General features: G+C 59.5%; 1 protein-coding gene across 1 annotated transcript in view; it reads left to right on the forward strand.

The window, feature by feature from the left end:
* Positions 1–2709: 2709 nt before the first annotated feature.
* GFRA2 (GDNF family receptor alpha 2) overlaps positions 2710–16096 on the forward strand; it is a 34995-nt gene continuing 21608 nt past the window's right edge. Inside the window, exons 1-2 of the mRNA XM_058042512.1 lie at positions 2710–3048; positions 12463–12765. Coding sequence (XP_057898495.1) covers positions 3009–3048; positions 12463–12765 — 343 coding nt within the window. The 5' untranslated portion in view covers positions 2710–3008. The remainder of the gene's footprint in view (positions 3049–12462; positions 12766–16096) is intronic.

A 16096-nucleotide genomic window follows, 5' to 3' on the forward strand; every position in this document is an offset into this window, starting at 1 on the left:
ATTATCCAGATGTTAATTAACCAGGTGGGATTCATCCAGGAATTATCCAGGCAGGATTTATGCAGGGATCCAGGCAGGAATTTTCCATGTGGGATTTTTCCAGGGATCCAGGCAGGAGTTAATCAGGGATTTATGCAGGGATCCAGGCAGGAATTATCCAGACATGAATTATCCAGGTGGGATTTATCCAGGAATTATCCATGTGGGATTTTTCCAGGGATCCAGGCAGGAATTATCCAGACATGAATGAACCAGGCGAGTTAGTCAGGGATGCAGGTGGGATTTATCCAGGAATTATCCAGACATGAATTATCCAGGGATCCAGGCAGGAATTATCCAGGCAGGATTTATCCAGACATGAATTAGCCAGGTGGGATTTATCCAGGAATTATTCAGGCAGGATTTATCCAGGGATCCAGGCAGGAATTATCCAGACATGAATTAACCAGGCAAGTGTTAGTCAGGGATGCAGGTGGGATTTATCCAGGAATTATCCAGACATGAATTATCCAGGGATCCAGGCAGGAATTATCCAGACATGAATTAGCCAGGTGGGATTTATCCAGGAATTTTCCATGTGGGATTTATCCAGGGATCCAGGCAGGAATTATCCAGGCAGGATTTATCCAGACATGAATTAGCCAGGTGGGATTTATCCAGGAATTATCCAGGGATCCAGGCAGGAATTATCCAGGTGGGATTTTTCCAGGGATCCAGGCAGGAGTTAACCAGGGATTTATGCAGGGATCCAGGCAGGAATTATCCAGACATGAATTAACCAGGTTGGATTTACCCAGGGATGCAGGTGGGAGTTATCCAGGCAGGATTTATCCATGTAGAATTTTTCCAGGGATCCAGGCAGGATTTATCCAAGGTTCCAGGCAGGGAAGGAGCAGGAATTTGCTCTCCTGAGGAAGAGGCAGAGGGACCTGGCCATGGCCTGAAGCAGCTCCTGCTGCTGGGATCCCATCGGAGCGGGAAGGGGAAGGAGAGCAGCGGGATCTGTGTGCCAGGAATGGATTTTGGGAAGGAGAGCAGCAGGATCTGTGTCCTGGGAATGGATTTTGGGAAGGAGAGCAGCGGGATCTGTGTGCCAGGAATGGATTTTGGGAAGTCTGGAAAAAATACCCAGAGTGACCCGGCTGGGACCTGGCCAAGTGAGAAATGTCCTGGTCACTTCAGGGGAACGGGGACACCCCCAGCCCTGGGACCCCCCTTCCCTCCTGCTGCCCAGGGCCTTCATTGGGGTGATCCCAGTGGAGCATCCTCCTCCTCCTCACTGCTGCTTCCCAGGATGGGATCTTCATCCCTGGGGCTGGGGGGGGCCTGACCCCAAATCAGGGGTGGAGTGAGAGGTTCCAGCACCCCGTTGGGGCTGGGGGATGAGGATGAGGAGGATGAGGAAGGCTGCGCTGTGGCCCTGCAGGAAGTGGTGACCCCATTCCCACTCCCAGTGTGGGGCAGAGGGGTCGGGCACTGGGAAGGATGGACAGTGCTGGGAGTGTCCCATGGGAATTTGGGGCTCCCTGGGTTGTGGGTGTGACCCCAAAAACCCCACAGTGCAGAGGGCACGGCACCTGCTGGGTGCCCCTTTCTGGGGGGGGGAACCCCTGGCACCGGGTGGCACCTTGTCCCCTTTGTCCCCATCTCGTGTTCCTCTGGCTGTCACCCACCCACCCACCCAGGGATGTGGCACCATGTCCCTGCCGCCCCCAGTGTCCCTCTGCCGCCCCCAGTGTGTCCCCATTTCCCGTTCCCAAGGTCATCCCTCACCCAGGGACCCTTCCCCACCCCATAGTTTCCCCCCTTCCCCATTCCCACAGCTGTCACCCACCCACGGATGTGGCACCTTGTCCCTGCCACCCCCGTGGCTGTCACCCATCCATCCCAAGGATGTGGCACCTTGTCCCAGTGTCCCTCTCCCGTTCCCATGGCTGCCATCCATCCAGAGATGTGGCACCTTGTCCCTGCAGCCCTCTGGTGTCCCTCTCCCATTCCCACCGTTGTCACCCACCCAGGGATGTGGCACCTTGTCCCAGTGTCCCTCTGCCACCCTCACGGCTGTCACCCACCCCAGAATGTGGCAATTTGTCCCTGCAGCCCCCTGGTGTCCCTCTGTCACCCATCCAGGGATGTGCCACCTTGTCCCAGTGTCCCTCTGCCACCCTCACGGCTGTCACCCACCCCAGAATGTGGCGATTTTGTCCCTGCAGCCCCCTGGTGTCCCTCTGTCACCTATCCAGGGATGTGCCACCTTGTCCCTGCCGCCCCCCGCGTGTCCCCTCCTCTCCCCCCCCCTCGGCCGGAGCAGCTCGGGGGTCCCGGGGCTGGAATTTGGGGAGGGCTGGGGGGGGGTCTCGCCTTGGGCTCTGCGGCATCGCGGGAGCCGCGGGGTCCCCGGAGGGGCCGGGCAGGTGCATCCCGGGATGGATGGATGGATGGATGGACGGACAGATGGATGGATGGATGGATGGATGGATGGATGGATGGATGGATGGATGGATGGATGGATGGAGGGATGGGGACCCGGGGACGGAGGATAACGAGCACAGCCCCGCACCGAGCCCCCCCCCGACCCCCGCCCCGGGCGGAAGGGCGGCCCCGGCGGAGGGGCGGGGAGGGGACGGCGGCCCCGCCGGCTCTGCCCCTTCGCCGGGGCTCGGCGGAGCGCAGCCGCCCCTCGCCGCGCCCCCTCCCCGGCAGCCGGAGCTCGGCAGAAGCCGGCGGGAGCCCGGCGGAGCCCGGAGCGCGCAGCGGAGCCCGCCGGGGATGCGGGAGGCGGCGAGCGGCTGAGGACCCGGCTCCGGCCGGGCGGAGCATCCCCCCTTCCTTCCCTCCGCTTCGGATTTGGGATCTACCTGACCGCCTTGGGAATTATTCACATAATTTTTTTTTACCACCCCCCCTCCCCCCTCTTTTTTTATATTTTTTTCTTTTTTTTTTTGCCCGATTTTTTTTTTTAACCATAATTTTTTCGCACACGTGGAGGAGCGCGTGGATTTCCTACCATGATCTTGGCAAACGCCTTCTGCATCGTCCTCCTCGTAGGTGAGTGAGCGGCCCCGGCGGGGGTGCCGGGGGCGGGGTGGTGGTGGCGGCTGTCGCCTGGCCGAGGTGGCGCGTCCCCAAGCCATGGGCGAAGGGCTGGGGCGAGCCCCTTGGAGCTGGCACCGGCGCTGCGGCACCGCAGAGAGGGGCTCAACTTCATCCCCTGTTCCCCGGCAACTTGGAACGGGGAGGGGGATACAGCGGGCACTCGGGGGGCTCAGGGGACGAGGGGGACGCGGGGGACACCAGCCCAGCCGCCCCCTCGGAGCCAGGGCGGGCGGGATCACCCCGCAGCCCAGCCCTGCCCGTCTCCCATGCCCGCTCCCCTTGGAGAACCAGGATTTGCGTTCCGGGAGAAATCTCCGCTTCTCCCCCATCTCGCTGCCCTCCATCCTCCCCACCATCATTCCAGAGCTTGGGAACGCCGTGTGGGCACTCAGCGGGCAAAGTTGGGCTCGCGGCTCCGGTTCCTGCGTGCGGGAATCGCCGTCCCCGCGTTCGGATCGCGCCGGAGCCGCGGGCTGGGCTCGGCTCGGAGCTTTGTGCCCGGAGATCGCTCCCGATCCCCGGCAGCCGCCGCTGGGAAGGGAGAGAACCCTCAGACCGCGCTGGGTTTGGGGTGAAAATGAAAGGAAACGGGCGATGTTGGGGGTTCGGGCGTGCCGCGCCCCCGGAGCCGTCCCCGGTTCCCGCAGCCCCGCGGCTGCCGGGGATGCGATCCCGGCTCGCTGCAGCGCCCGCAGAACTTCGCGGAGCCAGCCTGGGCTCGGGGACAGGCACAGGGGACAAGGGACGGGGACAGGAGGCCGCTGGGGGACACCTGAAGGTTGGCACAGCCTCGTTCCGTGGGGCTCGGGGTCCCGGTGGAACGGGGGGCACGGGCTGTGCCCGGCTCCCAGCGCCACCCCAGCCATGGAGGGGTGCCCCCCAAAGCCTTTGGGGAGGGGGAGCCTCTGTTCCCCCCGCCCGGAGTGGTGCCGGGCTCGGGTGGAGCCCTCAGACACAGAGAAAGGGACACGAGTGGGGACACCCCTGCGCAGAGGGGGGGAAAGAGTGCTCCAGCCTGGCTGGGGGCACAGCTGCACACGTGTCTGAGCACATCTGGACGTGTCTGGGCACATCTGGATGGCTCAGGGGGAAATTTGGGGCGCAGGTACCTCCAGAGGGAGAGGGGTGCCCCACCTCAGGCGTCCAACGCAGGGCCCACCCGCTCTCACAGTAGGGTTGGCACTGAAGCAAGACCTTGCCCCCCATTTCTGGGTGTCCCTCTCCCATCCCTGGGTGTCCCCAAGGCTCTGGGGGCCCCGAGCAAGGAGCCTGCACCCCCAGATCCGTGAGCACGGTGTGGCTCCATGCTGAGGATCCTGGAGCAGGGAACATCCAGCTCTTCCCAGCCGGGATCATTCTGCGGGGTTGGCATCAAAGCAGGACCCTGCTCCCCATTTCTGGTGTCCCCTCCATGTCTCTGGGTGTCCCCAAGGTTCTGGGGACCCCGAGCAGGGACGAGATTTAGGGATGGGGTGACCACAGCGTGGCCTCGCTCTGAGGATCCTGGAGCAGGGAACATCCAGCTCTTCCCAGCTGGGACCATTCTGCGGGGTTGGCATTGAAGCAGGACCCTGCTCCCCATTTCTGGGTGTCCTCCCCACACATTTCTGAGTGTCCCCAAGGTTTTGGGCATCCTGAGCACCCCCAGATCCGGGATGGGATGACCACGGTGATCCTGAGGATCCTGGAGCAGGGAACATCCAGCTCTTCCCAGCCAGGACCATTCTGTGGGGCTGGCATCGAAGCAGGACCCTGCTCCCCATTTCTGGGTGTCCTCCCCACACATTCCTGAGTGTCCCCAAGGTTTTGGGGATCCTGAGCACCCCCAGATCTGGGGATGGGGTGACCACGGTGATCCTGAGGGTCCTGGAGCAGGGAACATCCAGCGCTTCCCAGCCGGGATCATTCAGGACCCTGGATCAAAGCAGGACCCTGTCCCCCATTTCAAGGTTCTGGGGACCTCCAGCAGGGTCCCTGCACCCCCAGATCCAGCGATGGGGTGGCCTCGCTCTGAGGATCCTGGAGATCCAGCTCTTCCCAGCCGGGATCATTCCCGGGAAGCCACAAAATCCCTGCCTGGTCCTGGCTGGGAATCTGCGCGTTCCGGGGCGATCGTGGCCAGGAGAAACATTTCCCTCTAAAGCTGCCGGGTGTCCGGAGCTCTCCGGCAGCAGCAGAGCAGGAGAACACGGATTGGAGCTCGGGGAGAGGCGGCTGGAGCCGGGAGGAGCGGCAGGAAAAGAGGCCAGAGCCTTGTGCAAAGCCTCGCTGTGCTCCCGAGCCTGCCGAGGATCAGCCGGGAATTCTCTGCGGATGTTTCAGCGCCGGCAGTTCGGCTCTGCCGGGAGGGGTTTTGGTTTTTTGGGGATAGAAAATCATCATCCCTCTCCTCAGCTTCCCCCTCCACCCAAACTCCTCGGTAGGAATGAGGAGCAGGGGGGCTCCAGGGAAAGCGGCCAGGCTGGGAAAAGCCCCAATCCTGCGGGATTTGGGGGCAGCACAAAGGGCTGTGCCCACCCTTCCCACTCCCGGCTCCACCGGTGCCACCCAGGGGCTGGCAGGACCCCGATCCCTGCAAAAATTTGGGAAAACGGTAAAAACCAGGAGGATTGGGGCCAGCTAGCCCACACCCCTCATCCCTGCTGCTCCTGTGGGGTTCCCAACCCGGCCCAGCTGGCACCGGGAGGGCACCCGAGGGTGTTCCAAGTGGTGCCAGGGTGAGGATGTGGCCCTGCCCTGCCCGCGGGGACAGGAATGCGGCCGGAGGAGGGGATTTGTGGGGAGAGGCTCCTGGAGAAGTGTGAGCTGGAGCTGGAGATGAGCTGGGAGAGGTTGGAACGTGGTGGAGCTCTGGAACGGTTCTCCACACCCTCTGGAGCTCTGGAATGGTTCTCTGCATCCCCTGGAGCTCTGGAACGGTTCTCCAAGCCCAACAGAGCCCTGGAAGGGTTCTCCATGTCCAGTGGAGCTCTGGAACGGTTCTCCACACCCCCTCGGGCTCTGGAATGGTTCTCCACATCCACTGGAGCTCTGGAATGGTTCTCCAAGCCCAATAGAGCCCTGGAAGGGTTCTCCATGTCCGGTGGAGCTCTGGAACAGTTCTCCACACCCACCGGAGCTCTGGAATGGCTTTTCACACCCATTGGAGCTCTGGAATGGTTCTCCAAGCCCAACAGATCTCTGGAATGGTTCTCCACACCCTTTGGAGCTCTGGAACGGTTCTCCACACCCACCGGAGCTCTGGAATGGTTCTCCACACCCACCGGAGCTCTGGAATGGCTTTTCACACCCAGTGGAGCTCTGGAATGGTTCTCCACACACCCTGGAGCTCTGGAATGGTTCTCCACGTCCAGTGGAGCTCTGGAATGGTTCTCCACACACCCTGGAGCTCTGGAATGATTGTCTACACCCAGTGGAATTCTGGAATGGCTTTTCACACCCACTGGAGCTCTGGAATGGTTCTCCAAGCCCAGCAGAGCTCAGGAATGGCTCTTCACGCCCAGTGGATCTGTGGAATAGCTCTCCATGCCTGGTGGAGCTCTGGGATGGTTCTCCATGGCCATGGAATTCTGGAATGGCTCCACACGCCCGGTGGAGCTGAGGGATGAATCTCCAGGCCTGGTGGAGCCGTGGGATGGCTTTCCACACCCCATGGAGCTCTGGAATGGCTCTCCATGGAATTCTGGAATAGTCCCCGTGCCTGATGGAGCTCTGGAACATCTCTCCACACCCTGTGCATCTCTGGAATGGCTCTCCATGGAATTCTGGGATGGCTCTCCATGGAATTCTGGGTCAGCTCTCCATGCCTGGTGGATCTCTGGAACGTGTCCAAAGCCCTGGAGCTGTTTCCCTGTGGCCATGGCTGCAGCAGGATCAGTTTTTTCCCAGTTTCCCATGTTTTGGATGCCTCAGGATGGGATTTCCTGGTGTGGGAAGGTGCAGAGTCCCAGGCCGTCACCCCAAGGCCCCATCCATGGTGTGTGGGGAGGCTCTGACGTTCCCAGCCCCGGGATCAGCGTTTGGGGTCCCGTTTCTCCTGTAGCCCCTCCATGGATCCCGTGTGGAATACAATCCTGCCAGGCCTGGCCTGGCCTTGCCTTCCCGAGGGGAATCTGCTGCTCCAGCCTGGATCTAAGGTGGCTCTGGGGGCTCCAGACCTGTCAGAACCCAGCGGGGCCCATCTGGGGACATCGACCGGACCTGTGGGACCTGTGGGATCTGTTCCTTGGAATGACCACAGCCAGCGGAGCTGTCCCCACCTGGGCACTGCCCACCCTGCTCCTGCCCCTCCTCAGAGGCCCCCGAGATGGGCAGAGCTGCCCAGGGACCTGCGCCAGTGCCAGGGACCCGCTCCAATGCCCGCTCCGGTTTTGGGGACCTGCTCAGGTGCCAGGAACCTGCTCCAGTGCTGGGGACCCACTGCAGTGCCCGCTCCGGTGCCCAGGGACCCACTCCCGAGGGAAGGGACCCGCTCTGGTTTTGGGGACCGGCTGTGGTACAAAAGACCCGCCCCGGTGCCCAGGGACCCGCTCTGGTTTTGGGGACCGGCTGTGGTACCAAAGACCCGCTCCGGTGCCCAGGGACCCGCCCCGGTGCCCGCCACTCCCAAAGGACGCAGAGGGAAGGACCCCCGTGCCCAGCCCCGGGGGTGGCAGGGGACCCACCCCGCCCGCCGGGGGGGACACGCGGGTGGCCCCTGTCGCGTTCCTGTAGGTGTCACTGTCCCCCTGCCAGACCCGCGCTGGGAAGGGGCTGCCCGCGGTGCCAGGCGGGAGGGGACAGGGACGGGGGGGTCACCCGTGCCCGCCACCCTCGGGGGGCACCATGGCGGCCACAGAGAGGGGTGCCCTCCTCCAGAGTCCCCTCCAGGTCCTGCCATTCCCATTTTTCCCTGCTCCAGGGCTTTCCCTGCGAGCTGGAGGGTGGAGGAAGGGCGGGTAATGGCAGCGGATCCTGTCCCCATCACTCTGGGCACGGGGGGGACCAGCGCTGCCTGTCCCCAACTCACCCGAGAGCGGCCAAGCCAGGCTGAGCCTGGGCCGGATTTAGCAGCGATATCTCCAAAAAACAGATGTGGAAATGCTGGGGGTGGCTGCGGGAATGCGGGGGCAGGGTCCGAGCGGGGACGGGGACAGCGACAGCGACAGGAGCCGGCCGGGCTGGCCCGGTGCCACCCCGGGAGAGGGGAAGCGCCTGTTGGGAGCCGCAGCTGCCCCGCGGCCCTGCCAAGTCTCCGAAACCCATGAGTCAGATGCCCTAAAAATCCCGTGACGGGGATGGGAAGGATGAGCAGCCAAAGGCAGGCTCGGGACTCGGGATGCAGCCGCTGCTCCACCGGGAACGCGATCCGGGAATGGATCGGGGTCATCGATCCTTTAGGATGGAACAGGGAACATCAGATCCACCAGCCGAGGTGTGGGGTTAACCCTGCACCTTCCCACCGCCACCGGGCAATCTCGGCTGCGGGGGGAGCAGGAGATTCCACTCCCACTTCCCTGGAAGTGCTGCAGGACAGGCTGGAGGGGCCCTGTGGACCTGCCAAGGCTCCGAAACCCATGAGTCAGATGCCCTAAAAATCCCGTGACGGGGTTGGGAACCATGAGCAGCCAAAGGCAGGCTCGGGAGGGGAGTCGGGATGGAGCCGCTGCTCCCCGGGCTCCGGAGAGCTCCGGGAAGGCGATCCAGGAACGGATCGGGGTCATCCATCCCTTCGGATCGAGCAAGGGACATCAGATCCCCCAGCCGAGGTGTGGGGTTGACCCTGCACCTTCCCACCCCGATCTGGGCAGCTCGGCTGCGGGGGGAGCAGGAGATTCCACTCCCACTTCCCTGGAGGTGCTGCAGGACAGGCTGGAGGGGCCCTGTGGACCTGCCAAGGCTCCGAAACCCATGAGTCAGACGCCCTAAAAATCCCGTGACGGAGATGGGAAGGATGAGCAGCCAAAGGCGGGCTCGGGACTCGGGATGCAGCCGCTGCTCCCCGGGAACGCGATCCGGGAATGGATCGGGGTCATCGATCCCTTAAGGATGGAACAAGGGACATCAGATCCCCCAGCCGAGGTGTGGGGTTAACCCTGCACCTTCCCACCCCGATCTGGGCGGCTCGGCTGTGGGGGGAGCAGGAGATTCCACTCCCACTTCCCTGGAAGTGCTGCAGGACAGGCTGGAGGGGCCCCGCGGCCCTGCCAAAGCTCCGAAATCCATGAGTCAGACGCCCTAAAAATCCCGTGATGTGGCTGAGACCGATAAGCAGCCAAAGGCAGGAGCTGGGGATGGAGCCGCTGCTCCCTGGGCTCCAGTGAGCTCCGGGAATGCGATCCGGGAATGGATGGGGGTCATCGATCCTTTAGGATGGAACAGGGAACATCAGATCCCCCAGCCGAGGTGTGGGGTTAACCCTGCACCTTCCCATCCCCACCGGGCAATCTCGGCTGCGGGGGGAGCAGGAGATTCCACTCCCACTTCCCTGGAGGTGCTGCAGGACAGGCTGGAGGGGCCCTGTGGACCTGCCAAGGCTCCGAAACCCATGAGTCAGATGCCCTAAAAATCCCGTGACGGGGATGGGAACGATGAGCAGCCAAAGGCAGGCTCGGGAGGGGAGTCGGGATGGAGCCGCTGCTTCCCTGGCTCCGGAGAGCTCCGGGAACGCGATCCGGGAAGGGATCGGGGTCATCCATCCCTTAGGATGGAACAAGGGGCATCAGATCCCCCAGCCGAGGTGTGGGGTTAACCCTGCACCTTCCCACCCCGATCTGGGCGGCTCGGCTGCGGGGGGAGCAGGAGATTCCACTCCCGCTTCCCTGGAAGTGCTGCAGGACAGGCTGGAGGGGCCCCGCGGCCCTGCCAAGGCTCCAAAATCCATGAGTCAGACGCCCTAAAAATCCCGTGATGTGGCTGAGACCGATAAGCAGCCAAAGGCAGGGGCTGGGGATGGAACCGCTACTCCCTGGGCTCCAGTGAGCTCCGGGAATGCGATCCGGGAACGGATCGGGGCCATCGATCCCTCAGGATGGAACAGGGAACATCAGATCCACCAGCCGAGGTGTGGGGTTAACCCCGCGCCTTCCCACCGCCACCAGTTTTTCCCAGTTTCCCATTTTTTGGGAATCTCGGCTGGGGGGCAGCAGGGACGTCCCTGGAGGGGCTCGGAGCAGCTTGAGGTAGGGAAGCTCTCCCTGCCCGTGCTGGTTTTAAAGTCTCTTCCCACCCAAATCCTTCCAGGATTGTGGGATCCCATTCCAGCCCCTGCCATGGGCAAGGACACCTCCCACAATGTCAAGGTGGCCTCGGGCACTTCCAGGGATGAGGCGGCCACAGCTCCTCTGGGAATTCCATCCCAGACCCTCCCAGGGAGCAATCCCTTTCCTTTCCCCCCTTTCCTTTCCCCCCTTTCCTTTCCCCCCTTTCCTTCCCCCCCTTTCCTTTCCCCCCTTTCCTTTCCCCCCTTTCCTTTCCCCCCTTTCCTTACCCCCCTTTCCTTTCCCCCCTTTCCTTTCCCCCCTTTCCTTTCCAGGTGCTTTAACCCGAATTTCCTGGGGGTTTTAACCTGAAATTCCCAGGGGGTTTTATCTGAATCCCCAGGGCGTTTTAACCTGAATTTCCTGGGATTTTCATTTGGGCTTTTAACCTGAATTTCCTGGGGGTTTTTGTCTGAATTCCCTGGGCTTTTAATCTGAATTTCCTGGGTTTTTAATCTGAATTCCCTGCCCATTTTCCTTCTTGGGGGTCCCCATCTGCCCTATCTGGGGAACTCCTTTGGGACCTTCCTCCCTAACAATTCCCTCCTCTCCCTTCCTCACGGAGTTGGGCTGCCCACCTGGGGGTTTTAACCTGAATTTCCTGGGGGGTTTTAATGTGAATTCCCTGGGCTTTCAGTCTGAATTTCCTGCCCATTTTCCCTGCCAGGGTCCCCATCTTCCATGACTGGGCTACTCACCTGGGGGCTTTAACCTGAAATTCCTGGGGTTTAATGTGAATTCCCAGGGGGTTCTAATCTGAATTTCCCTGGGGGGTTTTAATCTGAAGTCCCTGAAGTGTTAATCTGAAATTCCTGGTGGTTTTAACCTGAACTTCCTGGGATTTTCATCTGGGGTTTTAATCGGAATTTCCTGCCGGTTTTCCCTCCCGGGTTCCCCATCTGCCCTACCTGGGGTGCTCACCTGGGAGTTCCATATGAACTTCCTGGGGGTTTTAACCTGAACTTCCTGGGGATTTCAATCTGAATTTCCTGGGGGTTTTAACCTGAACTTCCTGGAATTTTCATCTGGGGTTTTAACCTGAATTTCCTGGGGTTTTTAATCTTAATTTCCTGGAATTTTCACCTGAATTTCCTGGGGTTTAAATCTGAATTCCCTGGGCTTTCAATCTGAATTTCTCACCCATTTTCCCTCCTGGTGTCCCCATTTAGCCTATCTGGGGCTCTGCTTCATTTCAATGCTTGCCTTCCTCCCTGACCTTTCCCTCCTCTCCCTCCCTGTCCCAGATGAGATGCTGCGCTCGCCCCCCATGCCCCCCGTGCCCCCCGTGCCCGCCGTGCCCATGGACTGCTCACCTGGGGGCTTTAACCTGAACTTCACGGGGATTTCAATTCGAATTTCCCGTGGGTTTAAATCTGAATTTCCTGGGGTTTTTAATCTTAATTTCCTGAGATTTTAATCCGACTTTCCTGAGATTTTAATCTGAATTTCCTGGGATTTTAATCTGAATTTCCTGGGATTTTAATCTGAATTTTCTGGGGATTTTAATCTGAATTTCCTGGGATTTTAATCTGAATTTCCTGGGATTTTAATCTGAACTTCCTGAGGATTTCAATTCGAATTTCCCGTGGGTTTAAATCTGAATTTCCTGGGGTTTTAATCTGAACTTCCCGAGGATTTCAATTCGAATTTCCCGTGGGTTTCAATCTGAATTTCCTGGGGTTTTTAATCTGAATTTCCTGGGGTTTTTAATCTGAATTTCCTGGGATTTTAATCTGAACTTCCTGAGGATTTCAATTCGAATTTCCCGTGGGTTTCAATCTGAATTTCCTGGGATTTTTAATCTGAATTTCCTGGGATTTTAATCTGAATTTCCTGGGATTTTAATCTGAATTTCCTGGGGATTTTTAATCTGACTTTCCTGGGATTTTAATCTGAATTTCCTGAGGATTTCAATTCGAATTTCCCGTGGGTTTAAATCTGACTTTCCTGGGATTTTATTCTGAATTTCCTGGAGTTTTAATCTGACTTTCCTGGGATTTTAACCTGACTTTCCCGCCCATTTTCCCTCCCGGCATCCCCATCCGCCCTATCTGTGGTGCTCCTTCGGGTCAGTGCTTGTTGCTCACCTTCCTCCCTGACCGTGCCCTCCTCTCCCTCCCTGTCCCAGATGAGATGCTGCGCTCGCTGGCCGGGCCGCCCCCCGTGCCCGCCGTGCCCGCCGTGCCCATGGACTGCGTTCGAGCCACGGAGCTGTGCGCGGCCGACCCGGGCTGCAGCTCTCGGTACCGGACCCTGCGGCAGTGCCTGGCCGGGCGCGATCGGAACACGCTGCTGGCCAACCGCGAGTGCCAGCTGGCCCTGGGCGTGCTGCAGGAGAGCCCCCTGGAGCGCTGCCGCTGCAAGAGGGGCATGAAGAAGGAGCTGCAGTGCCTGCAGATCTACTGGAGCATCCACCTGGGGCTGGCCGAAGGTACGGAGGGGGTAAAGGAGGGGTTTGAAATGGGGGAGAGCCCAGTGGATCAGCGTGGGGTGATGGCGAGATCCCAAAGGAGAGTTTTGGGGTGGGGAGGCCTCAAGGGAAGGCCCCAGGGTGGTGGGTGATGGGGAGACCCTAAAGCAGTGCCCTGGGGGTGATGGGGATGGGGAGAACCCAAAGGAGCATCTTGGGGTGATGGGGATGGGGAGACTCCAATGGATCAGCGTGGGATGATGGGGATGGGGAGACTCCAATGGAGCATCTTGGGGTGATGGGGATGGGGAGACTCCAATGGATCTGCATGGGGTGATGGGGAGACCCTAAAGGAGAGTTCTGGAGAGTAAAGGAGACCCTGGGGGTGATGGGGAGACCATAAAGGAGAGTTCTGGAGAGTAAAGGAGACCCTGGAGGTGATGGGGAGACCCTAAAGGAGCGTTTTGGGGTGGGGGGCACCCCAATGGATGACCCTGGGGTCATGGGGTTGGGGACGGGCATGAGGACACCCTAAAGGATCACCTGGGGTTATGGGAATGGGGAGACTCCAAAAGAGCATCTTGGGGTGATGGGGATGGGGAGACTCCAATGGATCAGCGTGGGGAGACCCTAAAGGAGAGTTCTGGAGAGTAAAGGAGACCCTGGGGGTGATGGGGAGACCCTAAAGGAGAGTTTTGGGGTGCGGGAGATCCTAAAGGAGAGTTTTGGGGTGATGGGGTGGAGGAGATGCCAATGGATCAGCGTGGGGTGATGGGGATGGGGAGACCCCAAAGGAGCATTTTGGGATGATGGGAATGGGGGAACTCCAATGGATCAGGATGGGATGATGGGGAGACCCTAAAGGAGAGTTCTGGAGAGTAAAGGAGACCCCGGGGTGATGGGGAGACCCCAAAGGAGAGTTCTGGGGTGGAGGAGAACCCAAAGGAGCAGTTTGGGGAGGGGGGAGATCCCAGAGAAGTGTTTTGGGGTGAGGGAGTCCTCAATGGATCAGCGTGGGGTGATGGGGATGAGGAGACCCCAAAGGAGCACCCTGGGGTGATGGGGAGACCCCAAAGGAGCACCCTGGGGTGATGGGGAGACCCTAAAGGAGCGTTTTGGGTTGGGGGAGACCCCAATGGAATGCCCTGGAGTGATGGGGATGGGGAGAGGATTGCAATCTCTGGATAGAACAGATGTGGATCGCAGGGAGGAAAAATGGACACCCCAGGAAATTCAGGTGAAAATCCCAAGAAATTAAAATTAGAACCCCAGGGGAGCAGCTCAGGTAGGGCAGATGAACAGCCCAGAAAAGAGGGATGGGCACCCCAGGAAATTCAGGTGAAAATCCCAAGAAATTAAAATTAAAACCCCAGGGGAGCAGCTCAGATAGGGCAGATGAACGGTCCAGAAAAGAGGGATGGGCAGCCCAGGAAATTCAGGTGAAAATCTTGGGAAATTCAGATTAAAACCCCAGGGAATCCAGATGGGCGCCTCAGCCCCCAAACCCACCTGCATTTGGGCCAAAACCCCCTGGGCTGGTGGCAGAGCTCCCTGCCTGTTGGGCAGGGGGGTTGGGATGAGATTTTTAAGGCCTTTTCCAGCCCAGATCAGGCCGGGAATTCTGGAATTCTGTGGGTGTAGGTGTAGGAAAGCCGGAGCTGAGGATGGAGGAGTTGTACCCGAGGATGTGGGAAAACTGGGGAAAACTCTTCCAGAGGATGGGAAAACTCTTCCAAAGGGTGGAAAACCTCTTCCAGAGGGTGGGGAAACTGGAAAAACTCTTCCAGAGGATGGGAAAACCAGAAAAATTCTTCCAGAGGGTGGAAAAATCTCTTCCAGAGGATGGGAAAACTCTTCCAGATGATGTGGGGGGAGCCGTACCCAAGCCCAGGGCCCCCTTGGGTGAAATTCCCTTCAAATCTGGGTCAGCGCAGGAATCAGAGCCCCAAACCCGGCCCAGAGCAAGAATTACGCCTTAATTGTTTTCTCCCTCTCATTAGCTGCCCTCATTGAGCAGCTTCCCAGGGTTTTTTTTTTTTGGGGGGGAATGAATGAGGGAATTGGGACGGGAATTGCACCTGGAGGAGGAGGAGGAGGAGGGAAGAGCAGCGATTAAACCGAGGTTTTAAGAGGCAGAAGCTTTGTGGCGATCCTTTACGGCGCTCAAAGGCAAATTTGTGGTTTTTAGCGGAGATTTTGGGGTTCCCCTCCCTCCCCTCCGAGCTCTCCCTGCTATTAGGGAGGCTCCAGCCTCCTTCCCGGGGGTTAATTGCGGCTCCAGGCAGGTCCGGGGCCCCGGTAATGCTCGGTAATTTCCCCGGCGAGCAGCAGGAGTCAAGCGGGTGTTTAATTATTTATGGCAGCGCTGGAGTTCGCCGGGGCCGCCGGAACGCGCAGGATCTGAGCGGGAGAGGCGGGGAGGGAATGGCCGGGAGAGGGTTTGGATCCTGATCCCGTTCCTGGGGAGGATCAGGAGGAGCCCCTGGGGTGTTGTCCCCCAATTCCATCACCCTGAGAGCAGTGGTGACATCGCTGGGAAGCTGCAGAGAGCAAGGACATCCCAGTTCCCTCCCAGATTTCCCAGGAATGTGGATGAGGAGCAGGATTTGGATCCTGTTCCCATTCCTGATGAGGATCAGGAGGAGCCCTCAAGGCGTTGTCCCCAAATCCCATCACCCTGAGAGCAGTGGTGGGAGCCCACAGAGAGCAGGGACATCCAGGCAGGGTCCTTCCCCTCCCAGATTTCCTGGGAATGTCACTGAGGAGCAGGATTTGGATCCTGTTCCCATTCCTGGTGATGCTCAGGAGTGGCCCTTGGGGTGTTGTCCCCAAATCCCATCGTCCTGATAGCAGCAGTGGGACCCTGCAGGGAACGGGGCCATTCTGGTTCCCTCCCAAATTTCCCTCCTAGATTTCCCAAGAATGGTCTGGAGAGGGTTTGGATCCTGTTCCCATTCCCAGTGAGGATCAGGAGCTGCCCTTGGGATGTTGTCCCCAAATTCCATCACCCTGACAGCAGGGTGACATCGCTGGGAAGCTGCAGGGAGCAGGGACATCCCAGTTCCCTCCCAGATTTCCCTCTCAGGTTTCCCAGGAATGGCCTGGAGTGGGGTTTGGATCCCGTTCCCATTCCTGGTGAGGGTCTGGAGGAGCCAGAGCCACCCTTGGGGTGTTGTCCCCAAATTCCATCACCGTGAGACCAGTGGTGGGAACCCACAGGGAGCAGGGACATCCCAGTTCCTCCCAAATTCTCCCATTTCCCTCCCAGATTTCCTGGGAATGGCCTGGAGCAGGATTTGGATCCTGTTCCCATTCCTGGGGAGGATCAGGAACTGTTCTCAGGGCGTTGTCC

This window comes from Melospiza georgiana, chromosome 31, assembly GCF_028018845.1.
Source record: "Melospiza georgiana isolate bMelGeo1 chromosome 31, bMelGeo1.pri, whole genome shotgun sequence".
NCBI classification, from domain to species: Eukaryota; Metazoa; Chordata; class Aves; order Passeriformes; family Passerellidae; genus Melospiza; species Melospiza georgiana.